This window comes from Triticum aestivum, chromosome 5A (assembly GCF_018294505.1).
Source record: "Triticum aestivum cultivar Chinese Spring chromosome 5A, IWGSC CS RefSeq v2.1, whole genome shotgun sequence".
Lineage (NCBI taxonomy): Eukaryota > Viridiplantae > Streptophyta > Magnoliopsida > Poales > Poaceae > Triticum > Triticum aestivum.
The window spans coordinates 654,008,767-654,036,542 of NC_057806.1; the positions used below are offsets into that span (position 1 = coordinate 654,008,767).

The 27,776-nt window shown below is 44.3% G+C and overlaps 1 protein-coding gene across 1 annotated transcript; it reads left to right on the forward strand.

The window, feature by feature from the left end:
* The first annotated feature begins 23,002 nt into the window (after positions 1-23,002).
* On the forward strand, positions 23,003-27,748 carry LOC542817 (heat shock cognate 70 kDa protein 2). Its single transcript, XM_044527774.1, has 2 exons — positions 23,003-23,336; positions 25,820-27,748. Exons 1-2 carry the CDS (start codon positions 23,120-23,122, stop codon positions 27,547-27,549), a joined length of 1,947 nt encoding a protein of 648 aa, XP_044383709.1. The 5' UTR covers positions 23,003-23,119; the 3' UTR covers positions 27,550-27,748.
* Positions 27,749-27,776: the final 28 nt, after the last annotated feature.

The following is a 27,776-nucleotide window of genomic DNA, read 5'->3' on the forward strand; positions in this document are numbered from 1 at the left end:
CGAGAAACCCGGAGGGAAAAATAGTAGCGCAACAAGGCCACCGAGGGCTTCACCCCAACATGAGCCTCGCAATAGTAAGCGAAAATCGCCAGGAGAAGAACAGAGTTGGGGTGGAGATGCAGAGCTTGCAAGTTGTATTGGCGGAGAACAACAAAGAAGAACTCGGAGAAAGGAGGCACCAGACCGGCGACGATGGCGCTCACAAAGAACGGATAGAAGGTGCTCCCCATGCCCTCAGGCTGGTCGGAGCCGGCCTTGAGCACAGTCACCCTCTTGCTGCCCTGCGCGACCGTCATCAGGCACGTGAGTGCGAGATTCTTCTTCAACAAGTTCGGGGGATCCAGAGCCGGCGAGTACCAGGCCTTGGTTAGGGACTTGCGAGGCGCCATGGCGTGCAGGATGGGAAGGATTGAGACAGATCTGGAGGATTTCGGGAGCAGGAAGGAGAAGAGCGAGAAGGGTGATCTGGGACAAGGCGAACAAGAACAAAGCAAGTAAGCCTGGCCCGGGCACCTCTTTGTCAGATGGACGGTTGCCGAGGCATCGTGGGGAAGCACAGACGCCCACGTCCAATCAACCGCCACGCGGCGCCCAAGGCCGCAGGCTATTGGGGCCCGTGGCACTTCGCGCTTGCCCCTTCGCTTCTCTACTAAGCCAAGCCCGGGCGCGCCTTGAGCCCGGGGGCTACTGTCGGTGTTCTGGGAATGGGGGTCCCCTGACTTGCCTGCCTGCGGCGTGGCTCGAGTGGGGGCCCAGTGCGGCCCAGCTTCATCAGCTCAAGCTCAAGACCCTCGCAAGGGGCCAAGCCTTGCGGGGCGGACGACAGGAGGCTTCCTCAGGAGCAGCCTCATCAGGCAGGCTCGCGAGGAGGCGGAGAGATCAAGGCAGGGGTGCCTCGCGAGGATCCCGTGACGCAAGCCATGACGATCGAGATTAGGCGGGCGCCGGCCTGCGCAGTGTCCTTGTTTCCCCTTCGGTGCAAAGGGGGCAAGCACAGGCCACGACATCGGGCAAAGGTTACCATTCCAGTGCAACGAGACCAAGACTAGCAGAGCGGCAGGACGGAGGTCACCGTGGAGCCCAAGACGGCGTCATCACCAGTGCTTTTGGCAGCCGAAGACCACCTTTGGTCAAGATAACTTGTACTAGATGTTCCCCTTCAAAATGGCCAATTGTTGGCGCCCTTCCCGCTCATTATTTGGGAAGAGGACCAGGGCCTCTATAAATAGGACTATCCCCAGAAAAAAAGAGAAGAAAAAAGAAGAGAGGGAGACAGAAGAGAAAGAGAGAGAGAGATCCGGACCAAGTAGAACACACCGCACCAGCTCAAGAACACCTCTGGCGAGGCCATTCTTCCCCCTGTATTGTTCATCATCAGCCCCTGAGGCAATCCACTACACCACACACTGGAGTAGGGTATTACACCACATCAGTGGCCCGAACCAGTATAAACCTCGTGTCCTTTGTGTGCTCTTCTTTCCAGCCTAGATTTCTTGCGAGCCATAGAAGCGCGAGTCGGTAGGGGAAAGATCTCCGTGCGCACCCCAGAGTTCGAACCTTAAGGGTCTGCCGGAACCCGAAATCCGACACAAGTGCCCTAGGTCTTCGTGAGCAAGCAAGTTGGATGCACACCCACTAGTTTCTTTTGTTGAGCTTTCATACATTTATAGCTCTAGTGCATTCGTTGCATGGCAATCCCTACTCCTTGCATTAACATCAATCGGTGGGCATCTCCATAGCCCATTGATTAGCCTCGTTGATGTGAGACTTTCTCCTTTTTTGTCTTCTCCACATAACCCCCTCATTATATTCTATTCCACTCATAGTGCTATGTCCATGGCTCGCGCTCATATATTGCGTGAAAGTTTATAGGTTTGAGATTACTAAAGTATGAAACAGTTGCTTGGCTTGTCATCGGGGTTGTGCATGATGAGAGCATTCTTGTGTGAAGAAAATGAAACATGACTAAACCATATGATTTTGTAGGGATGAACTTTCTTTGGCCATGTTATTTTGAGAAGACATAATTGCTTATTTAGTATGCTTGAAGTATTATCATTTTTATGTCAATATGAACTTTTGTCTTGAATCTTTCGGATCTGAATATTCATACCAAAATTAAGAAGAATTACATTAAAATTATGCCAAGTAGCACTCCGCATCAAAAATTCTCTTTTTATCATTTACCTACTCGAGGACGAGAAGGAATTAAGCTTGGGATGCTTGATACGTCTCCAACGTATCTATAATTTTTGATTACTCCATGCTATATTATCTACTCCTTTGGACTATATTGGGCTTTATTTTCCACTTTTATATTATTTTTGGGACTAACCTATTAACCGGAGGCCCAGCCCAGAATTGTTGTTTTTTGCCTATTTCAGTGTTTCGGAGAAACAGAATATCAAACGGAGTCCAAATGGAATGAAATCTTCGGAAACGTGATTTTCTCATCAGATAAGATCCAGGAGACTTGGACCCTCCGTAAAGAAAGCCACGAGGCGGTAACGAGGGTGGAGGGCGCCCCCCTAGGGCGCGCCCCCTGCCTCGTGGGCCCCTCGAAGCTCCACTGACGTACTCCTTCCTCCTATATATACCTACGTACCCCCAAACGATCGGGGACGGAGCCAAAAACCTAATTCCACCGCCGCAACTTTCTGTATCCACGAGATCCCATCTTGGGGCATGTTCCGGAGCTCCACCGGAAGGGGAATCGATCACGGAGGGCTTCTACATCATCATCCAAGCCCCTCCGATGAAGTGTGAGTAGTTTACTTCAGACCTACGGGTCCATAGTTAGTAGCTAGATGGCTTCTTCTCTCGTTTTGGATCTCAATACAATGTTCTCCCCCTCTCTCATGGAGATCTATTCGATGTAATCTTCTTTTTGCGGAGTGTTTATTGAGACCGGTGAATTGTGGGTTTATGATCCAGTTTATCTATGAATAATATTTGAATCTTCTCTGAATTCTTTTATGTATGATTGGTTATCTTTGCAAGTCTCTTCGAATTATCAGTTTGGTTTGGCCTACTAGATTGGTTGTTCTTGCCATGGGAGAAGTGCTTAGCTTTGGGTTCGATCTTGTGGTGTCCTTTCCCAGTGACAGAAGGGGTAGAAAGGCACGTATTGTATTGTTGCCCTCGAGGATAACAAGATGGGGTTTTTATCGCATGAAAATATCCCTCTACATCATGTCATCTTGCTTAAGGCGTTACTCTGTTTTTAACTTAATACTCTAGATGCATGTTGGATAGCGGTCGATGAGTGGAGTAATAGTAGTAGATGCAGGCAGGAGTCGGTCTACTTGTCTCGGACGTGATGCCTATATACATGATCATCCTAGATATTCTCATAACTATGCTCAATTCTGTCAATTGCTCAATAGTAATTTGTTCACCCACCGTAGAATACTTATGCTCTTGAGAGAAGCCACTAGTGAAACCTATGGCCCTCGGGTCTCTTTCTCATCATATCAATCTCCATCACTTTAATATTACTTTGCTTTTACTTTGCCTTTTACTTTTCACTTTGCATCTCTATACCAAAAATACCAAAAATATTATTTATCATCTCTATCAGATCTCACTTTCGTAAGTGACCGTGAAGGGATTGACAACCCCTAAGCGTGTTGGTTGTGTTGAGCTATTGTTTTTGTGTAGGTACAAGGGACTCGCGTGTAGCCTCCTACTGGATTGATACCTTGGTTCTCAAAAACTGAGGGATATACTTACGCTACTTTGCTGCATCATCCTCTCCTCTTTGGGGAAATCCAACGCAGTGCTCAAGAGGTAGCAGCCGGCTCCCCTTTCCTTCCTCCCTCTCTCCTCCTTCCTTCCTCTCCTACTCCTACTTGGAAGGGCTCCTACTTCTACTAGGAAAGGGGGGAATCCTACTCCCGGAGGGAGTAGGACTCCCCAGGGGGTGCCATAAAGAGGGCCGACCCTCCCCCTCCTCCACTCCTTTATATACGGGGGAGGGGGGCACCCCATGAACACACAAGTTGATCATTGATCTTTTAGCCGTGTGCGGTGCCCCCCTCCACCATAATCCACCTCGGTTATATTGTGGCGGTGCTTAGGGGAATCCCTGTTCTAGTAGCATCATCATCACCATCATCACGCCGTCATGCTGACAAAACTCTCCCTCGAAGCTCTACTGGATCGTGAGTTCGCGGGACGTCACCGAGTTGAACGTGTGCAGATCGCGGAGGTGTCGTACGTTTGGTACTAGGGATCGGTCGATCGTGAAGACATACGACTACATCAACCGCGTTGTCATAACAGTTCCGCTTACAGTCTACGAGGGTACGTGGACGACACTCTTCCCTCTCATTGTTATGCATCACCATGATCTTGCGTGTGCGTAGGATTTTTTTTGAAATTACTGCGTTCCCCAACAGTGGCATCCAAGCCAGGTTTATGTGTAGATGTTATATGCATGAGTAGAACACAAAGGAGTCATGGGCGTGGGTATATACATATTGCTTGCCGTCACTAGTTGATTCTTGATTCAACGGCATTGTTGGATGAAGTGGCCCAGACCGACATTACGCGTACACTTACGCGAGACTGGTTCTACCGACGTGCTTCGCACACAGGTGGCTAGTGGGTGTCTGTTTCTCCAGCTTTAGTTGAATCGGATTCAATGAACATGGTTCTTTCTGAAGATCAAAAAGCAATCACTATACCACGTTGTGGTTTTTGATGCGTAGGTAAGAACTGTTCTTGCTCAGCCCGTAGCAGCCACGTAAAACATGCAACAACAAAGTAGAGGACGTCTAACTTGTTTTTGCAGGGCATGTTGTGATGTGATATGGTCAAGACATGATGCTAAATTTTATTGTATAAGATGATCATGTTTTGTAACATAGTTATCGGCAACTGGCAGGAGCCATATGGTTGTCGCTTTATTGTATGAAATGCAATCGCCATGTAATTGATTTACTTTATCACTAAGTTGTAGCGATAGTTGTAGAGGAAATAGTTGGCGAGATGACAATGATGCTTTGATGGAGATCAAGGTGTCAAGCCGGTGACGATGGTGATCATGACGGTGCTTTGGAGATGGAGATCAAAGGCACAAGATGATGATGGCCATATCATATCACTTATATTAATTGCATGTGATGTTTATCCTTTATGCGTCTTATTTTGCTTAGTTCGGCGGTAGCATTATAAGATGATCTCTCACTAATTTCAAGGTATAAGTGTTCTCCCTAAGTATGCACCATTGCTACAGTTCGTCGTGCTGAGACACCACGTGATGATCGGGTGTGATAAGCTCTACGTTCACATACAACGGGTGCAAGCCAGTTTTGCACACGTAGAGTACTCGGGTTAAACTTGACGAGCCTAGCATATGCAGATATGGCCTCGGAGCACTGAGACGGAAAGGTCGAGCGTGAATCATATAGTAGCTATGATCAACATAGTGATGTTCACCATTGAAAACTACTCCATCTCACGTGATGATCGGACATGGTTTAGTTGATATGGATCACGTGATCACTTAGATGATTAGAGAGATGTCTATCTAAGTGGGAGTTCTTAAGTAATTTGATTAATTGAACTTTAATTTATCATGAACTTAGTACCTGATAGTATTTTTCATGTCTATGTTATTGTAGATAGATGGCCCGTGCTGTTGTTCGGTTGAATTTTAATGCGTTCTTAGAGAAAGATAAGTTGAAAGATGATGGTAGAAACTACACGGTCTGGGTCCGTAACTTGAGGATTATCCTCATTGCTGCACAGAAGAATTACATCCTAGAAGCACCGCTAGGTACAAACCCGCTGCAGGAGCAACGCTAGATGTTATGAACACTTGGCAGAGCAAAGCTGATGACTATTCGATGGTTCAGTGTGCCATGCTTTATGGCTTAGAACCAGGACTTCAACGACGTTTTGAACGTCATGGAGCATATGAGATGTTCCAGGAGTTGAAGTTAGTATTTCAAGCAAATGCCCGGACTGAGAGATACGAAGCCTCCAATAAGTTCTATAGCTGCAAGATGGAGGAGAATAGTTCTGTCAGTGAACATATACTCAGAATGTCTGGGTACCACAACCACTTGACTCAACTGGGAGTTAATCTTCCCGAAGATAGTGTCATTGACAGAGTTTTTCAGTCACTGCCACCAAGCTACAAGAGCTTCGTGATGAACTATAATATGCAAGGGATGGATAAGACGATTCCCAAGCTCTTCGCAATGCTAAAGGCTGCGGAGGTAGAAATCAAGAAGGAGCATCAAGTGTTGATGGTCAGCAAGACCACCAGTTTCAAGAAAAAGGGTAAAGGAAAGAAGGGGAACTTCAAGAATAATAGCAAGCCAGTTGCTGCTCAAGTGAAGAAACCCAAGTCTGGACCTAAGCCTGAGACTGAGTGCTTCTACTACAAAGGAACTGGTCACTGGAAGCGGAACTGCCCCAAGTATTTGGCGGAGAAGAAGGATGGCAAAGTGAAAGGTATATTTGATATACATGTTATTGATGTGTACCTTACTAATGCTCGCAGTAGTCCCTGGGTATTTGATACTGGTTCAGTTGCTAACATTTGCAACTCGAAACAGGGGCTACGGATTAAGCGAAGATTGGCTAAGGACGAGGTGACGATGCACGTGGGAAATGGTTCCAAAGTCGATGTGATCGCCGTCGGCACACTACCTCTACATCTACCTTCGGGGTCAGTATTAGACCTAAATAATTGTTATTTGGTGCCAGCGTTGAGCATGAACATTATATCTGGATCTTGTTTGATGCGAGATGGTTATTCATTTAAATCAGAGAATAATGGTTGTTCTATTTATATGAGTAATATCTTTTATGGTCATGCACCCCTGATGAGTGGTCTATTTTTACTATATCTTGATAGTAGTGATACACATGTTCATAGTATTGAAGCCAAAAGATGCAGAGTTGATAATGATAGTGCAACTTATTTGTGGCACTGCCGTTTAGGTCATATTGGTGTAAAGTGCATGAAGAAACTCCATTCTGATGGACTTCTGGAATCACTTGATTATGAATCACTTGGTACTTGCGAGCCATGCCTCATGGGCAAGCTGACTAAAATGCTGTTCTCTGGAACAATGGAGCGAGCAACAGATTTGTTGGAAATCATACATACTGATGTATGTGGTCCGATGAATATTGAGGCTCGCGGCGGGTATCATTATTTTCTCACCTTCACAGATGATTTGAGCAGATATGGGTATATCTACTTAATGAAACATAAGTCTAAAACATTTGAGAAGTTCAAAGAATTTCAGAGTGAAGTGCAAAATCATCGTAACAAGAAAATCAAGTTTCTACGATCTGATCGTGGAGGCGAATATTTGAGTTATGAGTTTGGACTTTATTTGAGACAATGCGGAATAGTTTCGCAACTCACGCCACCTGGAACACCACAGCGTAATGGTGTGTTCGAACGTCGTAATCGTACTTTACTAGATATGGTGCGATCTATGATGTCTCTCACTGATTTACCGCTATCGTTTTGGGGTTATGCTTTAGAGACAGCTGCATTCACGTTAAATAGGACACCATCTAAATCCGTCGAGATGACACCTTATGAACTATGGTTTGGCAAGAAACCCAAGTTGTTGTTTCTTAAAGTTTGGGGCTGCGATGCTTATGTGAAAAAGCTTCAACCTGATAAGCTCGAACATAAATCGGAGAAATGTGTCTTCATAGGATACCCAAAGAAGACTGTTGGGTACACCTTCTATCACAGATCCAAAGGCAAGGTATTCGTTGCTAAGAGTGGGTCCTTTTTAGAGAAGGAGTTTCTCTCTAAAGAAGTGAGTGGGAGGAAAGTAGAACTTGACGAGGTAATTGTACCTTCTCCCTTATTGGAAAGTAGTTCATCACTGAAATCAGTTCCAGTGATTCCTACACCAGTAAGTGAGGAAGCTAATGATGATGATCATGAACTTATGATCAAGTTACTACCGAACCTCGTAGGTCAACCAGAGTAATATCCGCACTAGAGTGGTATGGTAATCCTATTCTGAAGGTCATGTTACTTGACCATGACGAACCTACGAACTATGAGGAAGCAATGATGAGCCCATATTCCGCAAAATGGCTTGAGGCCATGAAACCTGAGATGGGATCCATGTATGAGAACAAAGTGTGGACTTTGGTTGACTTTCCCAATGATCGGCAAACCATGAAGAATAAATGGATCTTCAAGAAGAAGACTGACGCTGACGGTAATGTTATTGTCTACAAAGCTCGACTTGTTGCAAAAGCTTTTCAACAAGTCCAAGGAGTTGACTACGATGAAACCTTCTCACCCACAACGATGCTTAAGTTCGTCCGAATCATGTTAGCAATTGCCGCATTTATGATTATGAAATCTGGAAAATGGATGTCAAAACTGCATTCCTTAATGGATATCTTAAAGAAGAGTTGTATATGATGCAACCAGAAGGTTTTGTCAATCCAAAAGGTGCTAACAAAGTGTGCAAGCTCTAGCGATCCATTTATGGACTGGTGCAAGCCTCTCGGAGTTGGAATATACGCTTTGATAGTGTGATCAAAGCATATGGTTTTATACAAACTTTTGGAGAAGCCTATATTTACAAGAAAGTGAGTGGGAGCTCCGTAACATTTCTGATATTATATGTAGATGACATATTGTTAATCGGAAATGAGACTGAATTTCTGAATAGCATAAAAGTATACTTGAATAAGAATTTTCAATGAAAGACCTCGGTGAAGCTGCTTATATATTGGGCATCAAGATCTATAGAGATAGATCAAGACGCTTAATTGGACTTTCACAAAGCACATACCTTGATAAAGTTTGGAAGAAGTTCAAAATGGATTAGGCAAAGAAAGGGTTCTTGCCTGTATTACAAGGTGTGAAGTTGAGTCAGACTCAATGCCTGACCACTGTAGAAGATAGAGAGAAAATGAAAGGTGTTCCCTATGCTTCAGCCATAGGCTCTATCATGTATGAAATATTGTGTACAAGACCTGATGTGTGCCTTGCTATAAGTTTAGCAGGGAGGTACCAAAGTAATCCAGGAGTGGATCACTGGACAACGGTCAAGAACATCCTGAAATACCTGAAAAGGACTAAGGATATGTTTCTCGTATATGGAGGTGACAAAGAGCTCGTCGTAAATGGTTACGTAGATGCAAGGTTTGACACTGATCCGGATGACTCTAAGTCACAAACCGGATACGTGTTATTATTAAATGGTGGAGCTGTCAGTTGGTGCAGTTCCAAGCAGAGCGTCGTGGCGGGATCTACGTGTGAAGCGGAATACATAGCAGCTTCGGAAGCAGCAAATGAAGGAGTCTGGATGAAGGAGTTCATATCTGATCTAGGTGTCATACCTAGTGCATCGGGTCCAACAAAAATCTTTTATGACAATACTAGAGCAACTGCCTTGGCAAAGGAATCCAGATTTCACAAGAGAGCCAAGCACATCAAGAGATGCTTCAATTCCATCCGGGATCAAGTCAAGGAGGGAGACATAGAGATTTGCAAGATACATACGGGTCTGAATGTTGCAGACCCGTTGACTAAGCCTCTCTCACGAGCAAAACATGATCAGCACCAAGACTCCATGGGTGTTAGAATCATTACAATGTAATCTAGATTATTGACTCTAGTGCAAGTGGGAGACTGAAGGAAATATGCCCTAGAGGCAATAGTAAGTTGTTATTTATATTTCCTTATATCATGATAAATGTTTATTATTCATGCTAGAATTGTATTAACCGGAAACTTAGTACATGTGTGAATACATAGACAAATAGAGTGTCACTAGTTTTCCTCTACTTGACTAGCTCGTTGAATCAATGATGGTTATGTTTCCTAACCATAGACATGAGTTGTCATTTGATTAACGGGATCACATCATTAGAGAATGATGTGATTGACTTGACCCATCCGTTATCTTAGCACGATGATCGTTTTGTTTTGTTGCTATTGCTTTTTCCATAACTATACATGTTCCTATGACTTTGAGATCATGCAACTCTCGAATACCGGAGGAACACTTTGTGTGCTAGCAAACATCACAACGTAACTGGGTGATTATAAAGGTGCTCTACAGGTGTCTCTGATGGTGTTTGTTGAGTTGGCATGGATCAAGATTAGGATTTGCCACTCCGATTGTCGGAGGGGTATCTCTGGGCCCTCTCGATAATGCACATCACTATAAGCCTTGCAAGCAATGTAGCTAATGAGTTAGTTATGGGATGTAGCATTACGTAACGAGTAAAGAGACTTGCCGGTAACGAGATTGAACTAGGTATTGAGATGCCGACGATTGAATCTCGGGCAAGTAACATACCGATGACAAAGGGAACAACGTATACCGTTATGTGGTTTGACCGATAAAGATCTTCGTAGAATATGTAGGAACCAATATGAGCATGCAGGTTCCGCTATTGGTTATTCACCGGAGCTGAGTCTCGGTCATGTCTACATAGTTCTCAAACCCGTAGGGTCCGCACGCTTAACATTCGGTGACGATCGATATTACAAGTTTATGTGTTTTGATGTACCGAAGGTAGTTCGGAGTCCCGGATTTGATCACGGACATGACGAGGAGTATCGAAATGGTCGAGATGTAAAGATCGATATATTGGAAGCCTATATTTGGACATCAGAATGGTTCCGAGTGATTCGGGCATTTTTCCGGAGTACCGGGAGGTTACCGAAACCCCCCGAGGAGTATATGGGCCTTATTGGGCCTTAGTGGAATAGAGGAGAGGGAAGGGAAAGGAGGGAGGTGCGCGCCCCAAGCCCAATCCGCATTGGGAGGGGGGCCGACCCCCCTTTCCTTCCTCCCTCTCTCCTCCTTCCTTCCTCTCCTACTCCTACTTGGAAGGGATCCTACTTCTACTAGGAAAGGGGGGAACCCTACTCCCGGAGGGAGTAGGACTCCCCCAGGGCATGCCATAGAGAGGGCCAGCCCTCCCCCTCCTCCACTCCTTTATATACGAGGGAGGGGGCACCCCATGGACACACAAGTTGATCATTGATCTTTTAGCCGTGTGCGGTGCCCCCTCCACCATAATCCACCTCGGTTATATCGTAGCGGTGCTTAGGCGAAGCCCTGTTCTGGTAGCATCATCATCACCGTCATCACGTCGTCATGCTGAAAAAACTCTCCCTCAAAGCTCTACTGGATCGTGAGTTTGCGAGACGTCACCGAGCTGAACATGTGCAGATCGCGGAGGCGCCGTACGTTCGGTACTAGGGATCGGTCGATCGTGAAGACGTACAACTACATCAACTGCATTGTCATAACGCTTCCGCTTACAGTCTACGACGGTACGTGGATGACACTCTTCCCTCTCATTGCTATGCATCACCATGATCTTGCGTGTGCGTAGGATTTTTTTTGAAATTACTGTGTTCCCCAACACTTATATCATGATAAATGTTTATTATTCATGCTAGAATTGTATTAACTGGAAACTTAGTACATGTGTGAATACATAGACAAAACAGAGTGTCCATGGTATGCCTCTACTTGACTAGCTCATTAATCAAAGATGGTTAAGTTTCCTAGCCATAGACATGTGTTGTCATTTGATGAACGGGATCACATCATTAGAGAATGATGTGATGAACAAGACCCATCTGTTAGCTTAGCACTATGATCGTTTAGTTTATTGCTATTGCTTTCTTCATGACTTATACATGTTCCTATGAATATGAGATTATGCAACTCCCGAATACCGGAGGAACACTTAGTGTGCTATCAAACGTCACAACATAACTGGGTGATTATAAAGATGCTCTATAGGTGTCTCCGATGGTGTTTGTTGAGTTGACATAGATCGAGATTAGGATTGGTCACTCCGTGTTTCGGAGAGGTATCTCTGGGCCCTCTCGGTAATGCACATCACTATAAGCCTTGCAAGAAATGTGACTATTGAGTTAGTTACGGTGTGATGCATTACAGAACGAGTAAAGAGACTTGTCGGTAACAAGATTGAACTAGGTATGATGATACCGACAATCGAATTTCAGGCAAGTAACATACCGATGACAAAGGGAACAACGTATGTTGTTATGTGATGGCAGCTGGAACTACGTTGGTATTTCCCCGGAGAGGGAGGGATGATGTAGCACAGCGATGATAGAGTATTTCCCTCAGTTAAGAAACCAAGTTATCGAACCAGTTGGAGAACCAAGCAACACAACGTAAACAACACCTGCACACAAATAACAACACCTCGCAACCCGACGTATTAAAGGGGTTGTCAATCCCTTTTGGGTAACGACGCCAGAAATTGGTGTGTGACGGTAAAAAGGTTGTAATAGATTGGATAAATAGATCGCAAATCAAATAAAGTGCAGCAAAGTATTTTTGGTTTAATAGATATGAAAATAAAAGCAAGGAAAAAGTAGATCGCAAAGGCAAATATATGAGAAATAAGACCCGGGGGCCATAGGTTTCACTAGTGGCTTCTCTCAAGAAAAATAACAAACGATGGGTAAACAAATTACTGTTGGGTAATTGATAGAACTTCAAATAATTATGACGATATCCAGGAAATGATCATTACATAGGCATCACGTCCAAGATTAGTAGACCGACTCTTGCCTGCATCTACTATTATTACTCCACACATCGACCGCTATCCAGCATGCGTCTAGTGTATTAAGTTCATGGAAAAACAGAGTAATGTAATAAGAATGATGACATGATGTAGACATGATCTGTTTATCTATATGGAGGTAGATATAGATCTCGTCTTTTTATCCTTAGTGGCAACGATACATACATGTCGGTTCCCTTTCTGACACTGGGATCAAGCATCGTAAGATCGAACCCACTACAGGGCACCTCTTACCATTGCAAGATAAATAGATCAAGTTGGCCAGACAAAACCCAGATATTGGAGAAGAAATACGAGGCTATAAGAGATCATGCATAAAAGAGATCAAAGAAACTCAAATACTTTCATAGATATAAAAACATAGATCGGATCATAAACTCGAAGTTTATCGATCCCAACAAGCACACCGCGAAAAGAGTTACATCATATGGATCTCCAAGAGACCATTGTATTGAGGATCAAGAGAGAGAGAGAGAGATGAAACCATCTAGCTACTAACTACGGACCCGAAGGTCTACAAAGAACTACTCACGCATCATCGGAGAGGCACCAATGGAGGTGGTGAACCTCTCTGTGATGGTGTCTAGATTGGATCTGGTGATTCTGGCCTCTGCGGCAGCTGGATGAATATTTCGCCGACTCCCCTAGGGTTTTGGGAATATTTGGGTATTTATAGAGCAAAGAGGCGGTCTAAGGGGCACCTGAGGTGGGCACAACCCACCGGGGCGCGCCAGGGCGCCCTGGTGGGTTGTGCCCCCTTTGGGGCACCCCCAGGTGCAACTAGGGCCCATCTGCTTCCTTTTGGCCCATAAAAAATCATCATAAAGTTTCGTGCCATTTGGACTCCGTTTGATATTGATTTCCTGTGATGTAAAAACATGGAAAAACATGAAATGGCACTGGGCACTATGTCAATAGGTTAGTACCAAAAAATGATATAAAATGACTATAAAATGATTATAAAACATCCAAGATTGATAATAAATAGCATGGAACAATCAAAAATTGTAGATATGTTGGAGACATATCAGCATCCCCAAGCTTAACTCCTACTCGTCCTTGAGTAGGTAAGTGATAAAAACAGAATTTTTGATGTGGAGTGTTGTTCATCAAGTCATATCATATTCTTTTTTTTATAGCATGGACATTTGGACTTTTATGTGATTCAAAGCAATAGTCTAGTTTTGACATAATAATTTAGATACTCAAGCATATCAACAAGCAACTGTGCCTTTGAAAATATCAACTACACCCAATACTCATGAAACATTGATCCATTCATGAAACACACTCGAATATTAACTACACCCAATACTTGAGCACAATCATATTGCCTCCTAGTTGGTTCTTTTTATAAGAGAAGATGGAGACTCAAATTTCAAAATAAAAATTGCATGAACTAAAAGATAGGCCCTTTGCAGAGGGAAGTAGGGATTTGTAGAGGTGCCAGAGCTCAAAGCGAAAAATTTGAGATAAAAACATTTTGGGAGGTGTATCCATCCCACCAACACAAACGACTTAGAGTTCCGAACACTTCCCATGCTAGATATGCCATAGGCGGTTCCCAGATAGAAAATAAAGTTTATTCCCTTTTCCACCAGAACTTTCACTTTCCATGGCTAACCATATCCACGGGTGCCCTCCATACCAACACTTTCCAAGGAATTTATTATTTGACAACATAAAGTAAATTCATTTCTTTTTGCATTTCGGGACTGGGCATCCCTAATACCTTTGCCTTACTCTTGTGCAATGACAAGTGAATAAACACTCATCCTGAGAATAACACATCTAGCATGGAAAATATTAGCCACCCCTCACCGCTCCGTGAGTGAAACAAGCACACAAAAGAGAAGTTTATTTTGAAAATTATAGATGGCACATGCAAATTTTCTTAGAACGGTTAAAGAATACCGCATATAGGTAGATATAGTGGACTCATGTGGCAAAACTGGTTTAAAAGATTTTGGATGAACAAGTAGAGGTCATACTTAGTGCAAAATGAAGGCTAGCAAAATATTGGGAAGCGACCAACCAAGAAACGAATAATCTCATAAGCAAGCATTAAGCATAATTAACACCAAATAATGCACCACAAGTAGGATATAATTTTCATTGCATGACTGTTGACTTTCGTACTTGCATAGGGAATCACAAACCTTAACACCCATATTCTTACTAGAGCACAATTACTCATCAACATAACTCACATATCACATCATCATATCTCAAAACTATTACTAAGAATCAAGTTTATTTTCTCCAATGATCTTCATGACATTTTCTTTACTTTATCCTTCTTGGATATCTATCACTTTGGCACTAATTTTCATATGTTGCTTTTCATAAGCTCAAACAAATATAAGTGAAGATCATGAGCATAACAAAATTTCTTTCTCTCAAAATAATTTAAGTGAAGCAAGAGAGAATTTCTTCAAAATTTTACTAACTCTCAAGCAAATCTAAGTGAAGCAAGAGAGCATTTCTTCAAAAAATATTAAGCACACCGTGCTCAAAAAAGATATAAGTGAAGCACTAGAGCAAGTCCTAGCTCATAAAAGATTTAAGTGGAGCATAGAGAACAATTCTAACAAGTCATGACATAATTTTGGCTCTCTCAAATAGGTGTGTCCAGCAAGGATTGATAACTTAAAACACACAAAAACAAGCAAAGACACATATCATACAAGACACTCAAAGCAAAACACATATCATGTGACGAATAAAAATATAGTCTCGAGTAAAATACCGATAGTTGTTGGAAGAAAGCGGGGATGCCACTCGGGGGCATCCCCAAGCTTAGTTGGTTGCTCACTCTTGGATAATAGCTTGGGATGCCGGGGCATCCCCAAGCTTAGGCTCTTACATCCTTCCTTCATCAATCGTAAGATAACCCAAAACTTGAAAACTTCAATCACACAAAACTCAACAAAGCCTTCGTGAGATCCGTTAGTATAAGAATAATAAACCACTACTACAAGTGTTGTATCAAACCAATTCATATTTTATTTTTGTATTATATCTACTGTATTCCAACTTTTCTATGGCAAAAACTCATCAAAGAAAACCATAGAGCCATCAAAATAAGCACACAACACAAAGAAAACAGAATCTGTCAAAACAGAGCAGCCTGTAGCAATCTGACTATTTCGAATACTTCTGTAATTCCAAAAACTCTGAAAAATCGGGATGACCTGAGAAATTTGAATATTGATCTACTGCAAGTGGAATGGGTATTTTATCACTCTCTGGTAAAAAATGAAAATTAATTTAATGAGCACAAACTTTCTATTTTTTCTAGCAAGATCAAACAACTATTGCCCAAGAAGATCCTAAAGCTTTACTTGGCACAAACACTAATTAAAACATAAAAAACACAATCATAACAGTATCATAATTGTGTAAACACACAAGAACAGGAAGCAAAAAGCAAAAATAAATTTATTCACTGGGTTGCCTCCCAACAAGCGATATAGTTTTACGCCCTTGGCTAGGCATAAGATTTCAATGATGCGTACATGAAAGATAGTAACTGAAACACGAAGAAAGCATTATGTAGCATGCGAAAACACATTTAAGTCTAACATACTTCCTATGCATAGGCATTTTATAAGCAAACAAATTATCAAAACAAGCAAAGACTAGCATAAGCAAGGAAGAAGAATAAAACATAGACAATCTCAACATGAAGAGAGGTAATTTAGTAGCAAGAAAATTTCAACAACCATATTTCCTCCTCTCGCAATAATTATATGTGGGATCATATTCAAATTCAACAATATAGCTATCACAAAACATATTCTCTATATGATCCACATGCATCCAATGTTGACACTCTTCCAAATTAGTGGGATTATTTTTAGCTAAAGTTGACACTCTTCCAAACCCACTTTCAATATTATTGCAAACATATCCATCATGAGGCTTAAATAAAATTTCAAGATCATAAGAAGAGTCACCCCAATCATGATCATTGCAAAAAGTAGTAGACATAGCAAAATTAGCATCCCCAAGCTTGGGGTTTTGCATATTAATTGCACAATTGACATTAATAGAATTTATAGTAAAATCATTACAATCATCCTTTTCATTCAAGGAGCTATCATGAATCACTTCATAAATTCCTTCGTTTAACACTTCATCACAATTTTCAGATTCATAAATCTCAAGCAAAACTTCATAAAGATGATCCAGTGAACTCAATTTACTAGCAATAGGTTCATCATAATTGGATCTTTTGAAAAGATTAGCGAGTGGATGAGGCTCCATATCAATAGTTTTTTTAGCAAGCGAAGATGCTAGCAAATAGAAGGCACATGGCAACACAAACAAACATGAGATCTGATGAGAAAAAGGCAAAAGAAAAAGGAGGTGAATAAAACGGCAATTTTTTTGTGAAGTGGGGGAGAGGAAAACGAGAGGCAAATGGCAAATAATGTAAATTGCAAGGAGATGAGATTTGTGATTAGGAACCTGGTTATGTTGAAGATCCTCCCCGGCAACGGCGCCAAAAGGCACGTTGACGGGAGATTATCTTGACTTGGTGCTCCCCGGCATCGGCGTCAGAAATTCTCCTTGATGGCAGCTGGAACTACGTCGGTATTTCCCCGGAGAGGGAGGGATGATGTAGCATAGCGACGGTAGAGTATTTCCCTCAGTTATGAAACCAAGGTAGCGAACCAGTAGGAGAACCAAGCAACACAACGTAAACAACACCTCACAACCCGACGTGTTAAAGGGGTCATCAATCCCTTTCGGGTAACGGCGCCAGAAATTGGTGTGTGATGATAAAAATATTATAATAGATTGGATAAATAGATCGCAAATCAAATAAAGTGCAGCAAAGTATTTTTGGATTTTTGGTTTAATGGATCTGAAAATAAAAGCAAGGAAAAAGTAGATCGCAAAGGCAAATATATGATAAATAAGACCCGGGGGCCGTAGGTTTCACTAGTGGCTTCTCTCAAGAAAAATAGCAAACGGTGGGTAAACAAATTACTGTTGGGCAATTGATAGAACTTCAAATAATTATGACGATATCCAGGCAATGATCATTACATAGGCATCACGTCCAAGATTAGTAGACTGACTCCTGCCTGCATCTACTACTATTACTCCACACATCGACCGCTATCCAGCATGCATCTAGTGTATTAAGTTCATGGAAAAAGGAGTAATGCAATAAAAACGATGACATGATATAGACAAGATCCATTTATCTATATGGTGGTAGATATAGATCTCGTCTTTTTATCCTTAGTAGCAACGATACATACGTGTCGGTCCCCTTTCTGTCACCAGGATCAAGCACCGTAAGATCGAACCCACTACCGGGCACCTCTTCCCATTGCAAGATAAATAGATCAAGTTGGCCAGACAAAACCCAAATACCGGAGAAGAAATACGAGGCTATAAGAGATCACACATAAAGAGATCAAAGAAACTCAAATACTTTCATGGATATAAAAACATAGATCCGATCATAAACTCGAAGTTCATCGATCCCAACAAACACATTGCAAAAAGAGTTACATTATATGGATCTCTAAGAGACCATTGTATTGAGGGTCAAGAGAGAGAGAGAGAGAGAGAGAGAGAGAGATGAAGCCATCTAGCTACTAACTACGGACCCGAAGGTCTACAAAGAACTACTCACGCATCATCGGAGAGGCACCAATGGAGGTGGTTAACCTCTCCGTGATGGTGTCTAGATTGGATCTGGTGATTTTGGACTCTGCGGTGGCTGGATAAATATTTCGTCGACTCCCCTAGGGTTTTGGGAATATTTAGGTATTTATAGAGCAAAGAGGCGGTCTGGGGGCACCCGAGGTGGGCACAACCCACTGGGGCGCGTCAGGGTCCTGGCGCGCCCTGGTGGGTTGTGCCCCCCTCGGGGCACCCCCAGGTGCAACCAGAGCCCATCTGCTTCCTTTTGGCCCATAAAAAATCATCGTAAAAATTTGTGCCATTTGGACTCAGTTTGATATTGATTTCCTGCGATGTAAAAAACATGGAAAAAATAAAAACTCACACTGGGTACTATGTCAATAGGTTAGTACCAAAAAATGATGTAAATGACTATAAAATGATTATAAAAACATCCAAGATTGATAATAAAACAACACGGAACAATAAAAAATTATAGATACATTGGAGACGTATCATTATGCGGTTTGACCGATAAAGATCTTCGTAGAATATGTAGGAGCCAACATGAGCATCTAGGTTCCGCTATTGGTTATTGACGGGAGATGTGTCTCGGTCATGTCTGCATAGTTCTCGAACCCGTAGGGTCTGCACGCTTAACGTTCGATGACGATTTGTATTATGAGTTATGTGATTTGATGAACCGAAGTTTGTTTGGAGTCCTGGGTGAGTTCATGGACATGACGAGAAGTCTCAAAATGGTCGAGAGGTAAAGATTTATATATTGAAAGGTTGCATTTGGACATCGAAGTGGTTCCAGAGATTCAGGCATTTTTCCGGAGTACCAGGAGGTTATTGGAACCCCCCGGTAGAAGTTATGGGCCTTATGGGCCATAAGAGGGAAGCACACCTGCGCACAAGGGGCTGGTGAGCCCCCCTAGGGCGGGAGGCCGATTAGGACTAGGAGAAGGGCCCCCCCCTTTCATACTCTGTGTGGGAGGTGGAATCCTACTAGGACTAGGGAGTCCTAGTAGGACTCCACACCTTGGCGCGCCCCCATAGGGCCGACTGCCTCTCCCTCTCCCTCCTTTATATACGTGGCAAGGGGACACCACATAGACACACAAGTTAATCTTTAGCCGTGTGCGGTGCCCCCCTCCACAATTTTACACCTGGGTCATATTGTCGTAGTGCTTAGGCGAAGCCCTGCGCCGGTAACTTCATCATCACCGTCACCACGCCATCATACTGACGAAACTCTCCCTCGGCTTCAACTGGATCAAGAGTTCGAGGGACGTCACCGAGCTGAACGTGTGCAAATTGTGGAGGTGTCGTGCGTTCGGTACTTGATCGGTGCAGATTGTGGATCAACCGCGTTACTAAACGCTTCCGCTTTCGGTTTACGAGGGTACATGGACATATTCTCCTCGCTCGTTGCTATGCTTCTCCTAGATAGATCTTGCGTGATCGTAGGATTTTTTTTTGAAATACTACGTTCCAACAGGGTCTCAGCGGCGTGAAACAGTGAAGTCTCAACGTTGGACGTGGTTTAATGGGCACATGCAAGTTGGTGTCGTTTGTCTGACATCATGGTGACGTCGACGGTAGATGGGCATGACAAGACCTATGGAATGATTCCTTCTGAAGATGGGATGGCGGAAGATGATGGCGGTGGATCCTCGAGTGTGCGCATGCGGTGCGTGTCATGGGAAGCCTAGACCAGTTGGCACTCTTAGCTTGCTAGGCGGGCGGCTTCTTGAGGCCACTGAATTAGATGGTGTCCGTTGATGCGGTTAGGGCACATATTTATATTTTGTAGATGTAGCAACTTTGTTCGCATCGAAGGTGGTTTTTGGATCAATCTTTGTATTTATTTTCTCAGTCTCAGGTGAATAAATTAATAAAGATGGCTGCATGTATGATCTTCATGTAGTGGCCAGGGTAATCTTTCCTTTTCAAAAGAAAAAAAGACCTATATAAAAAGACCCCAATATGGCACGAACGTCATACTTGTTGTCTCCATGGGGCGATCATCCCGTTCGCTACCGGGGGAGGGGAGATCCATTGAACGGATTTGTTCGACGGGAGAACCCCACTCCTGGAACACCCTCCCTCATTGCCCGTACAAGCCTTTTTTTTGTAGAAAATAAAAAGGAAAAGTAAAACCCAGTAGCGAAACAAAATAGAAGTGCTAGTTTTGTTTTTTGTTGTAACTAATAAAGCCTAGTTTTTGTTATGCTATGGAAAATTTTGCCATGCTCGAAAAAATAAAGGAAAAAATACCATGGATTGCTTTAGTAAAATTTGCCATGGTTCAAGAAAATAATAATGACATAGCCCCCCCCCCCCCCCCAAATGCCATCACCTTTAAAAGCAGAAATTTGCCATGGTCATTTTGCTTTGCAATGACTGTAGAGAAAAGGTCATGGAAATTTCCATCTATACATACATGGTGGCAGAAAAGAGTCGATTAAAATTTGTAAGGTATTTTTAGTATATAATATAAATGAAGACACAAGACATGTCTGATTGAAATTTCTAAGGTATTTTTAGTATACCATAAACGAAGGCAAACATATAAAATTGCATTGAGAGCGTGAAATCACACAAATCCGTTGTGCATTCCTGGATTGGGGCATGGCAATTTGAAGACAATAAACTGAAAAATGGAGCAAAAAGGTTGGGCGAGGTGCTATCTGTAGAGAATGGAGCCAACACCGGGGCCTTGTGCAGCGCGTGGTGGTGGTGGTCGAGCTCGAGTTGGGGTTCCGGTCCTCGTCCTCCTCTGACGCAATCTCGTTTTACCCGAACGAGCCTTCGAGAGCTGCTGCAGCCGTGTTCAGGTTGGACCCCGGCGGGAGGTGGATGCGAGCTCTCGTTCGTCACCATCGTGCCAGGGAATGGCAGATGTGTGGCGGTGGTCGTCGCGGACACCTCCTCCCGCGGCTGTGACCTCGCCTCTGCTAGATCGGAGGGACGACCTCGCCACGGATCCCATGGTTGTGGCGCCGACCTTCGGTGGATGCCCCGACCACCTCTTTATCTAGACGGCGGAGATCGCTTGACGCGGCCAGACCATCGCCCCTGTGATGACGGTCATGCACATGAGCACCTCCTTCAACTTGAAAAGTTGGCGCAGATACCCCCGAGTTTCACCCCTAGCACCTTTAACCCGATGAAACAGCGACCACACGCGCGCGCCTCTCTCTCAGCCACTGTCGACACAACACCACGCATTGGGATCTGACGCATGAGTCCTACCACCGCACTCCGTCGTCGAGGGGTTGATGTAGACGACAAACACGCATGAGCACCTCCATGGTTTCCCGATGTGTCGGTGTCAAAACCGGTAGACCTCAGGGTAGGGGGTCCCGAGCTGTGAATCTCGATCGAGGGTAATGGGAACGAAGGAGACGATATTTACCTAGGTTCGGACCCTCTTGATGGAGGTAAAACCCTACGTCCTGCTCTTGTTTATATCAAGGGAGATGTATCAAATACATAGTTGATCTACCTTGAGATCGTGATGTGTGGTCTAATTCTAGGACTAGGTGAATGATTTTGCGTTGATATCCCATCTATGGGCTAAACCATATGGCTTATATACACGCCAGGGAGGGTATTTAGGGTTAGAAGGTCGGTAGCTATGAGCTAGGCGGCGGCAGAGATCCTGGAGTATACGTCAAGTCTTCGGGGAGGTAGTCTTGAACAAGCCTCCTACGTACGATTTTCCGGTGTCCATCTTGATCACGAATGGTGGCTTGCCGGCCCAACTCGAGGAGAACGGGTCGGCTGAGTTAGTCTCCCCTTATCCAGGACACCGTCACAATGGGTACAGGTACCCGCGTGCCTTGCCTCCAGCAACTCCGAGGTTGGACGCCGACGCACCCTCGTCGTGGGAATTGTTGGAACATGAGCCGTCGCCGTGGGTGGGAAGAGTGGAGCAGGGGAGAGAGGAGAACTCGGAGTAGGAAGTGGGATGACGCCGCCCGAGAAAATGGTTTGCTCCCGCCTCAACTCCAAGCGAATGGACCGCGACCAGTGACGTGGCGAGGAGGCTTGCTTTAGGATTCGTGTGGCTAATCAGGCGGCTATGGAGATGCTCCTGCCGAACCCCTAATAAAAATCTGAGCCTTTTTTGTAAGTTTTTTTGGGGCTAGTGGATAGATTTAAGTTTTAGGAAGGGTCACTTGGTACAAACAATACATCGCCGGAGAAGAAGCCGGAAGCTTCTCGAGTCTGCTTCGTGGGAGGTTCACTTTTCTCAGATCTGAAACTGAACCATCACATCCACGTACACAAACAGATATTTCGGGCCGGTCTGAAGTTCTGAACCGTCCGATGACGATCCAACGTCTCCGGGGCGCGCAGAATAGTCCGGCCTAGATCGTGACACCCACCGCCGACCGAAGACGCTTTCCCACTAGAGACACACACGGGTTCCCAACGGACACGCCCCCCTGCCCTCCGGCGACACGCGAGAATCTGCAAAACAATCCAACGACTCCCCCACTTCCACCCCGTGACACCGCAGCACGGCCCCACACAAAACCTTCAAAACCGCAGGGCCCATCCGCAGCGACAGAGGCTACGAAACCATCTCGTCCGAGGGTCAGAGTCCAAGTAGCACCGCATTTATCGCGCTGAACTCTGCCAGCTGGGTCCCACGGGAGAGTTCCTGGGCTGTGTATGGGCCACGCCTCCGCCGGTTCAGACAGCCGCTCCTCCCCCGCCACTGTATAAATAGCGGCCCCGCTCCTCGCTGCCTCCTCCTCTCCCGAGTCCGCAGCAGCCGCCGCCAGCAGCTGCGCAAAGGCTCCTCAAACCCTAACCCTAGTCCTAGCTTAGCTTCCTTCTTCTCGATCTAGCTAGAGCCATGGCGCCGACCAAGGGCGAGGGGCCGGCCATCGGCATCGACCTCGGCACCACCTACTCGTGCGTCGGCGTGTGGCAGCACGACCGCGTCGAGATCATCGCCAACGACCAGGGCAACCGCACCACGCCCTCGTACGTCGCCTTCACCGACTCGGAGCGTCTCATCGGCGATGCCGCCAAGAACCAGGTCGCCATGAACCCCATCAACACCGTCTTCGGTGAGCACACCCCCTCCCTCTCTTTCCCTCCCACCAGATCTGTTTTTTCTCTGTATGTGTGGTCGCTGCTAGATGCGCGCGTCGTTGACCCGTCGCTTGGAGCAGCGAAATATGTCGAGGTTTTAGCCGTTGACCCGTCGCTTGGTGCGAGCTCTTCTGCTTCGGCAGATCTGCCGAGTATGTGTGAGCAGTTACGATGAGGTTTCGGTCGTATTCCTGCTAGATTTGGTACGCTGGAGGCGGGCCATGGTCTGTTCATAGTGTTTTTTTGTGGGTATAGGCTGCATCTTTTGGCCTTTAGGTGACTGCTCAGATCTGTGATGTGTCTGCCATGTATAATTGTATATGTCTGCTAGCTTTCTTGGATCTACTTTTGGAGCTTGTGCCCAGCTGTTCCTCTTATTGTGGTTGTTTCATGGTCCTCAGCTGTGCTCTATTTAGATGCATATAGCTGCATGATCCTTACTTCTAACTTTTGTTATATATTGTGGACTAAATATCCTCTACTAAGAACTTTTTTGATGGAACTAAATATCTACAGAACTGCTGTACACTAAAGTGTGTGCTAGCAGTTTTTAACTACGGTAGTTGTCATCATTTCATTGCCAACTGTTCTCATCATAATGTTAATTAATGAGCATACTATTTTGTGCTATGTTTTCATTTCAAAATTGCACAAAGAGCATGTCTGCTAGCTTTCTGGGATCTACTTTCGAATCTTGGATCAAGTTGTTCCTTTAATTATGATTTTCCATGGTCCTCAGCTGTGGTCCATTTAGATCCTTATATAGCTGTTGGATCATTATTTTGGCTTGATACTATATATTTGTTGTCATACATGAATTATTAGACAAATCACACTTAAATTGTTATCTTATGGCTGGCAAATAAATTGATTATGTCTATTCCTTCTCTTAATTGTTAGTGAAATTTGGACGGAACCAATTACCTGTAGTTCTACACTTCAGTGCATGCCAGCAGTTTTGTACCATAGTAATTTTCATGTTTACTCTGTTAGAGTCAACGAGGATGGCATAATATTGATAGGTTCTCTCAGCATATATGAAACTATATCTTATTTCTAAAAATCCAAGTTAAAGTTGTGCTTTTTTATTGAACAAATTGCTGTTTCTTTCTTGGTTAAACGTACCATTTGCCCTATTTGGTTAGCCGTTAAGAATTTAGTTAGCCTGTTGTGTGGACTTCATTTTGGCAGCTACATGCACCACTAATAACCATTTAGAAATAATGTTTTGTGTAAACCTGTGCCGAAGTTTCCGAGTCTTGTGTGTTTTGCTATTTGTATTGGATCACAACTTCGCATAAACATCTAGTAATTAGTTTACTTGTATAGGTCCTGAATCCTGTAAATTGTGAATGAAGTTCCACCCCACCCAAGATATGCGCTAGATTATGTCCCTTTTAAGTGGTTTTACACATGGAATATGTGCACTACTGCTTATAGCTGCCATATATACCTAGTGTTTAATTACCCATGTTTTTTATAACTTTTTGATTGCCATATTACCCGATGCAAGTATGTGCAAGTTATGTGTAGTCACTGGATTGCATGTGGCTGTGTACATGCTTCCACTTAAGAACCAATTAGAAATAGAAAGTTCAAAAAGGTTCACATAGCTTCTTGAACCTTGGGGAAAAGCCGCATAACACCATTAACTTGAAAACCATGTATTTCCTATCCCAAAACTGCTCCTAGCACAAGGGGTAAAAGATGGTTTTTAGTTGTGTGGTCATGCGGATTTTTCACCAAGATTCAAGTGGTTATCTGGATCTTTTGACTTTGAAATCTATACGTGCTAGTGCACATTGGATGTAAGTGTGTCCCTGGTGCATGTGCTCACTGAAGTGCATATGAACCATGTGCATGCTTTCAATTACTTTTCCAGTATTGCGATTTATTCAAGGTCAAATAAACTTGTATATAGAATATGAAGTTTTAGGAAGGTACACATGACCTCTTCAATCTTGGGGAAAAGCTGCATAGAATCATTTAATTTGGAATCACATTTTTAATCCCAAAGTTGCTTTACACATGTTCATCCAAGTATTTTGGGAAGAACTTTGAATTATATATGTACATATGGGCTGCAAGAATGTGTGAGACTTATGTGGTCACTGAATTGCATATGGACCTTGTGTATGCTTCCAGTTACTTCTGCAATAGTTCGTGACTTATTCAAGCTAGAATAAAAACATGCAGGAATATGATTAAGGGATAGATTATTTGGTTTCAAGTTTATGAATTTAAGCGATACTTCCATCAAAGCTCACTGTTTGTCTAGACATGTTCATAAGAACTTCAAAATAAAATACACATGCTTGAAATCCTCTGGTGTGGTCACACTAATTAATCCTCTGTTGATAAATACATGCAACTTATTGGGTTAATGCCTTAGTATTTTTTACTGATCGAACTTACAGATAATTCTTCTAACAGTCAGTTTGTTTATGAAACTCTGCAGATGCGAAGCGTCTTATCGGCAGAAGGTTTGCTGATGCCCCTGTCCAGAGTGACATTAAGATGTGGCCGTACAAGGTTATTCCTGGCCCTGCAGACAAGCCTATGATTGTAGTGCAGTACAAGGGTGAGGACAAGCAGTTTTCAGCTGAAGAAATTTCTTCCATGGTCCTCATCAAGATGCGTGAGATCGCTGAGGCTTACCTAGGAGTAACTATTAAGAATGCCGTTGTCACTGTGCCTGCTTACTTCAATGATTCCCAGAGGCAGGCAACCAAGGATGCTGGTGTTATTGCTGGTCTTAATGTGATGCGTATCATCAACGAGCCAACAGCAGCTGCAATTGCCTATGGTCTTGACAAGAAGGCTACCAGTGTCGGTGAGAAGAACGTGCTTATCTTTGACCTCGGTGGTGGCACTTTTGATGTCTCTCTCCTTACCATTGAGGAGGGTATTTTTGAGGTCAAGGCCACAGCTGGTGACACTCACCTTGGTGGGGAGGACTTTGACAACCGTATGGTGAACCACTTTGTCCAAGAGTTCAAGAGGAAGCACAAGAAGGATATCAGTGGAAACCCCAGGTCTTTGAGGAGGCTCAGGACTTCATGTGAGAGGGCGAAGAGGACCCTTTCTTCCACTGCCCAAACCACCATCGAGATTGATTCACTCTTCGAGGGAGTTGATTTCTATTCCACCATCACCAGGGCCAGGTTTGAGGAGCTCAACATGGACCTCTTCAGGAAGTGCATGGAGCCAGTGGAGAAGTGCCTGAGGGATGCCAAGATGGACAAGAGCACCATCCATGATGTCGTGCTTGTTGGTGGTTCCACCAGAATCCCCAGAGTTCAGCAGCTGTTGCAGGACTTCTTCAACGGGAAGGAGCTCTGCAAGAGCATCAACCCTGATGAAGCCGTTGCCTACGGTGCTGCCGTCCAGGCTGCAATCCTCAGTGGTGAGGGGAACGAGAAGGTGCAGGACCTTCTCCTCCTTGATGTCACCCCACTGTCTCTTGGTCTTGAGACTGCTGGAGGAGTCATGACTGTGCTCATCACCCGGAACACCACCATCCCCACCAAGAAGGAGCAGGTCTTCTCCACCTACTCCGACAACCAGCCTGGTGTGCTCATCCAGGTTTTTGAGGGTGAGAGGACAAGGACCAGGGACAACAACCTGCTTGGCAAGTTTGAGCTCTCCGGCATCCCGCCTGCACCCAGGGGTGTTCCCCAGATCACTGTCTGCTTCGACATTGATGCCAACGGTATCCTGAATGTCTCTGCCGAGGACAAGACCACTGGCCAGAAGAACAAGATCACTATCACCAACGACAAGGGCAGGCTGAGCAAGGACGACATTGAGAAGATGGTCCAGGATGCAGAGAAGTACAAGTCTGAGGATGAGGAGCACAAGAAGAAGGTTGATGCCAAGAACTCCCTGGAGAACTACGCCTACAACATGAGGAACACCATCCAGGACGAGAAGATTGCCTCCAAGCTGCCTGCTGACGACAAGAAGAAGATTGAGGATGCTGTCGACGCCGCGATCCAGTGGCTTGACGCCAACCAGCTTGGTGAGGTTGACGAGTTTGAGGACAAGATGAAGGAGCTGGAGGGCCTCTGCAACCCCATCATCGCCAAGATGTACCAGGGTGCCGGTGCTGACATGCCCGGAGGCATGGACGAGGACGCGCCGGCTGCCAGCGGCGGTGCTGGCCCCAAGATCGAGGAGGTCGACTAAGTTATTCTCTTTGATATAGTGAGAAAATACACTATACGCCATTTGTTTCAGTCCTGGGTGCCAATCATATCACCTGGGCTGGAAGTTTTGTTGTACTTTTGGTCTGTAGCATCACGAGACTTGTGTGTACCGTAAACAATGCAATGATGCATGTTTTGGCTCATTGTTGATTTCAGCTTAATGCTTATTGTTTGGACTACCTACCCGTGTGATTTCATTCTGAATTC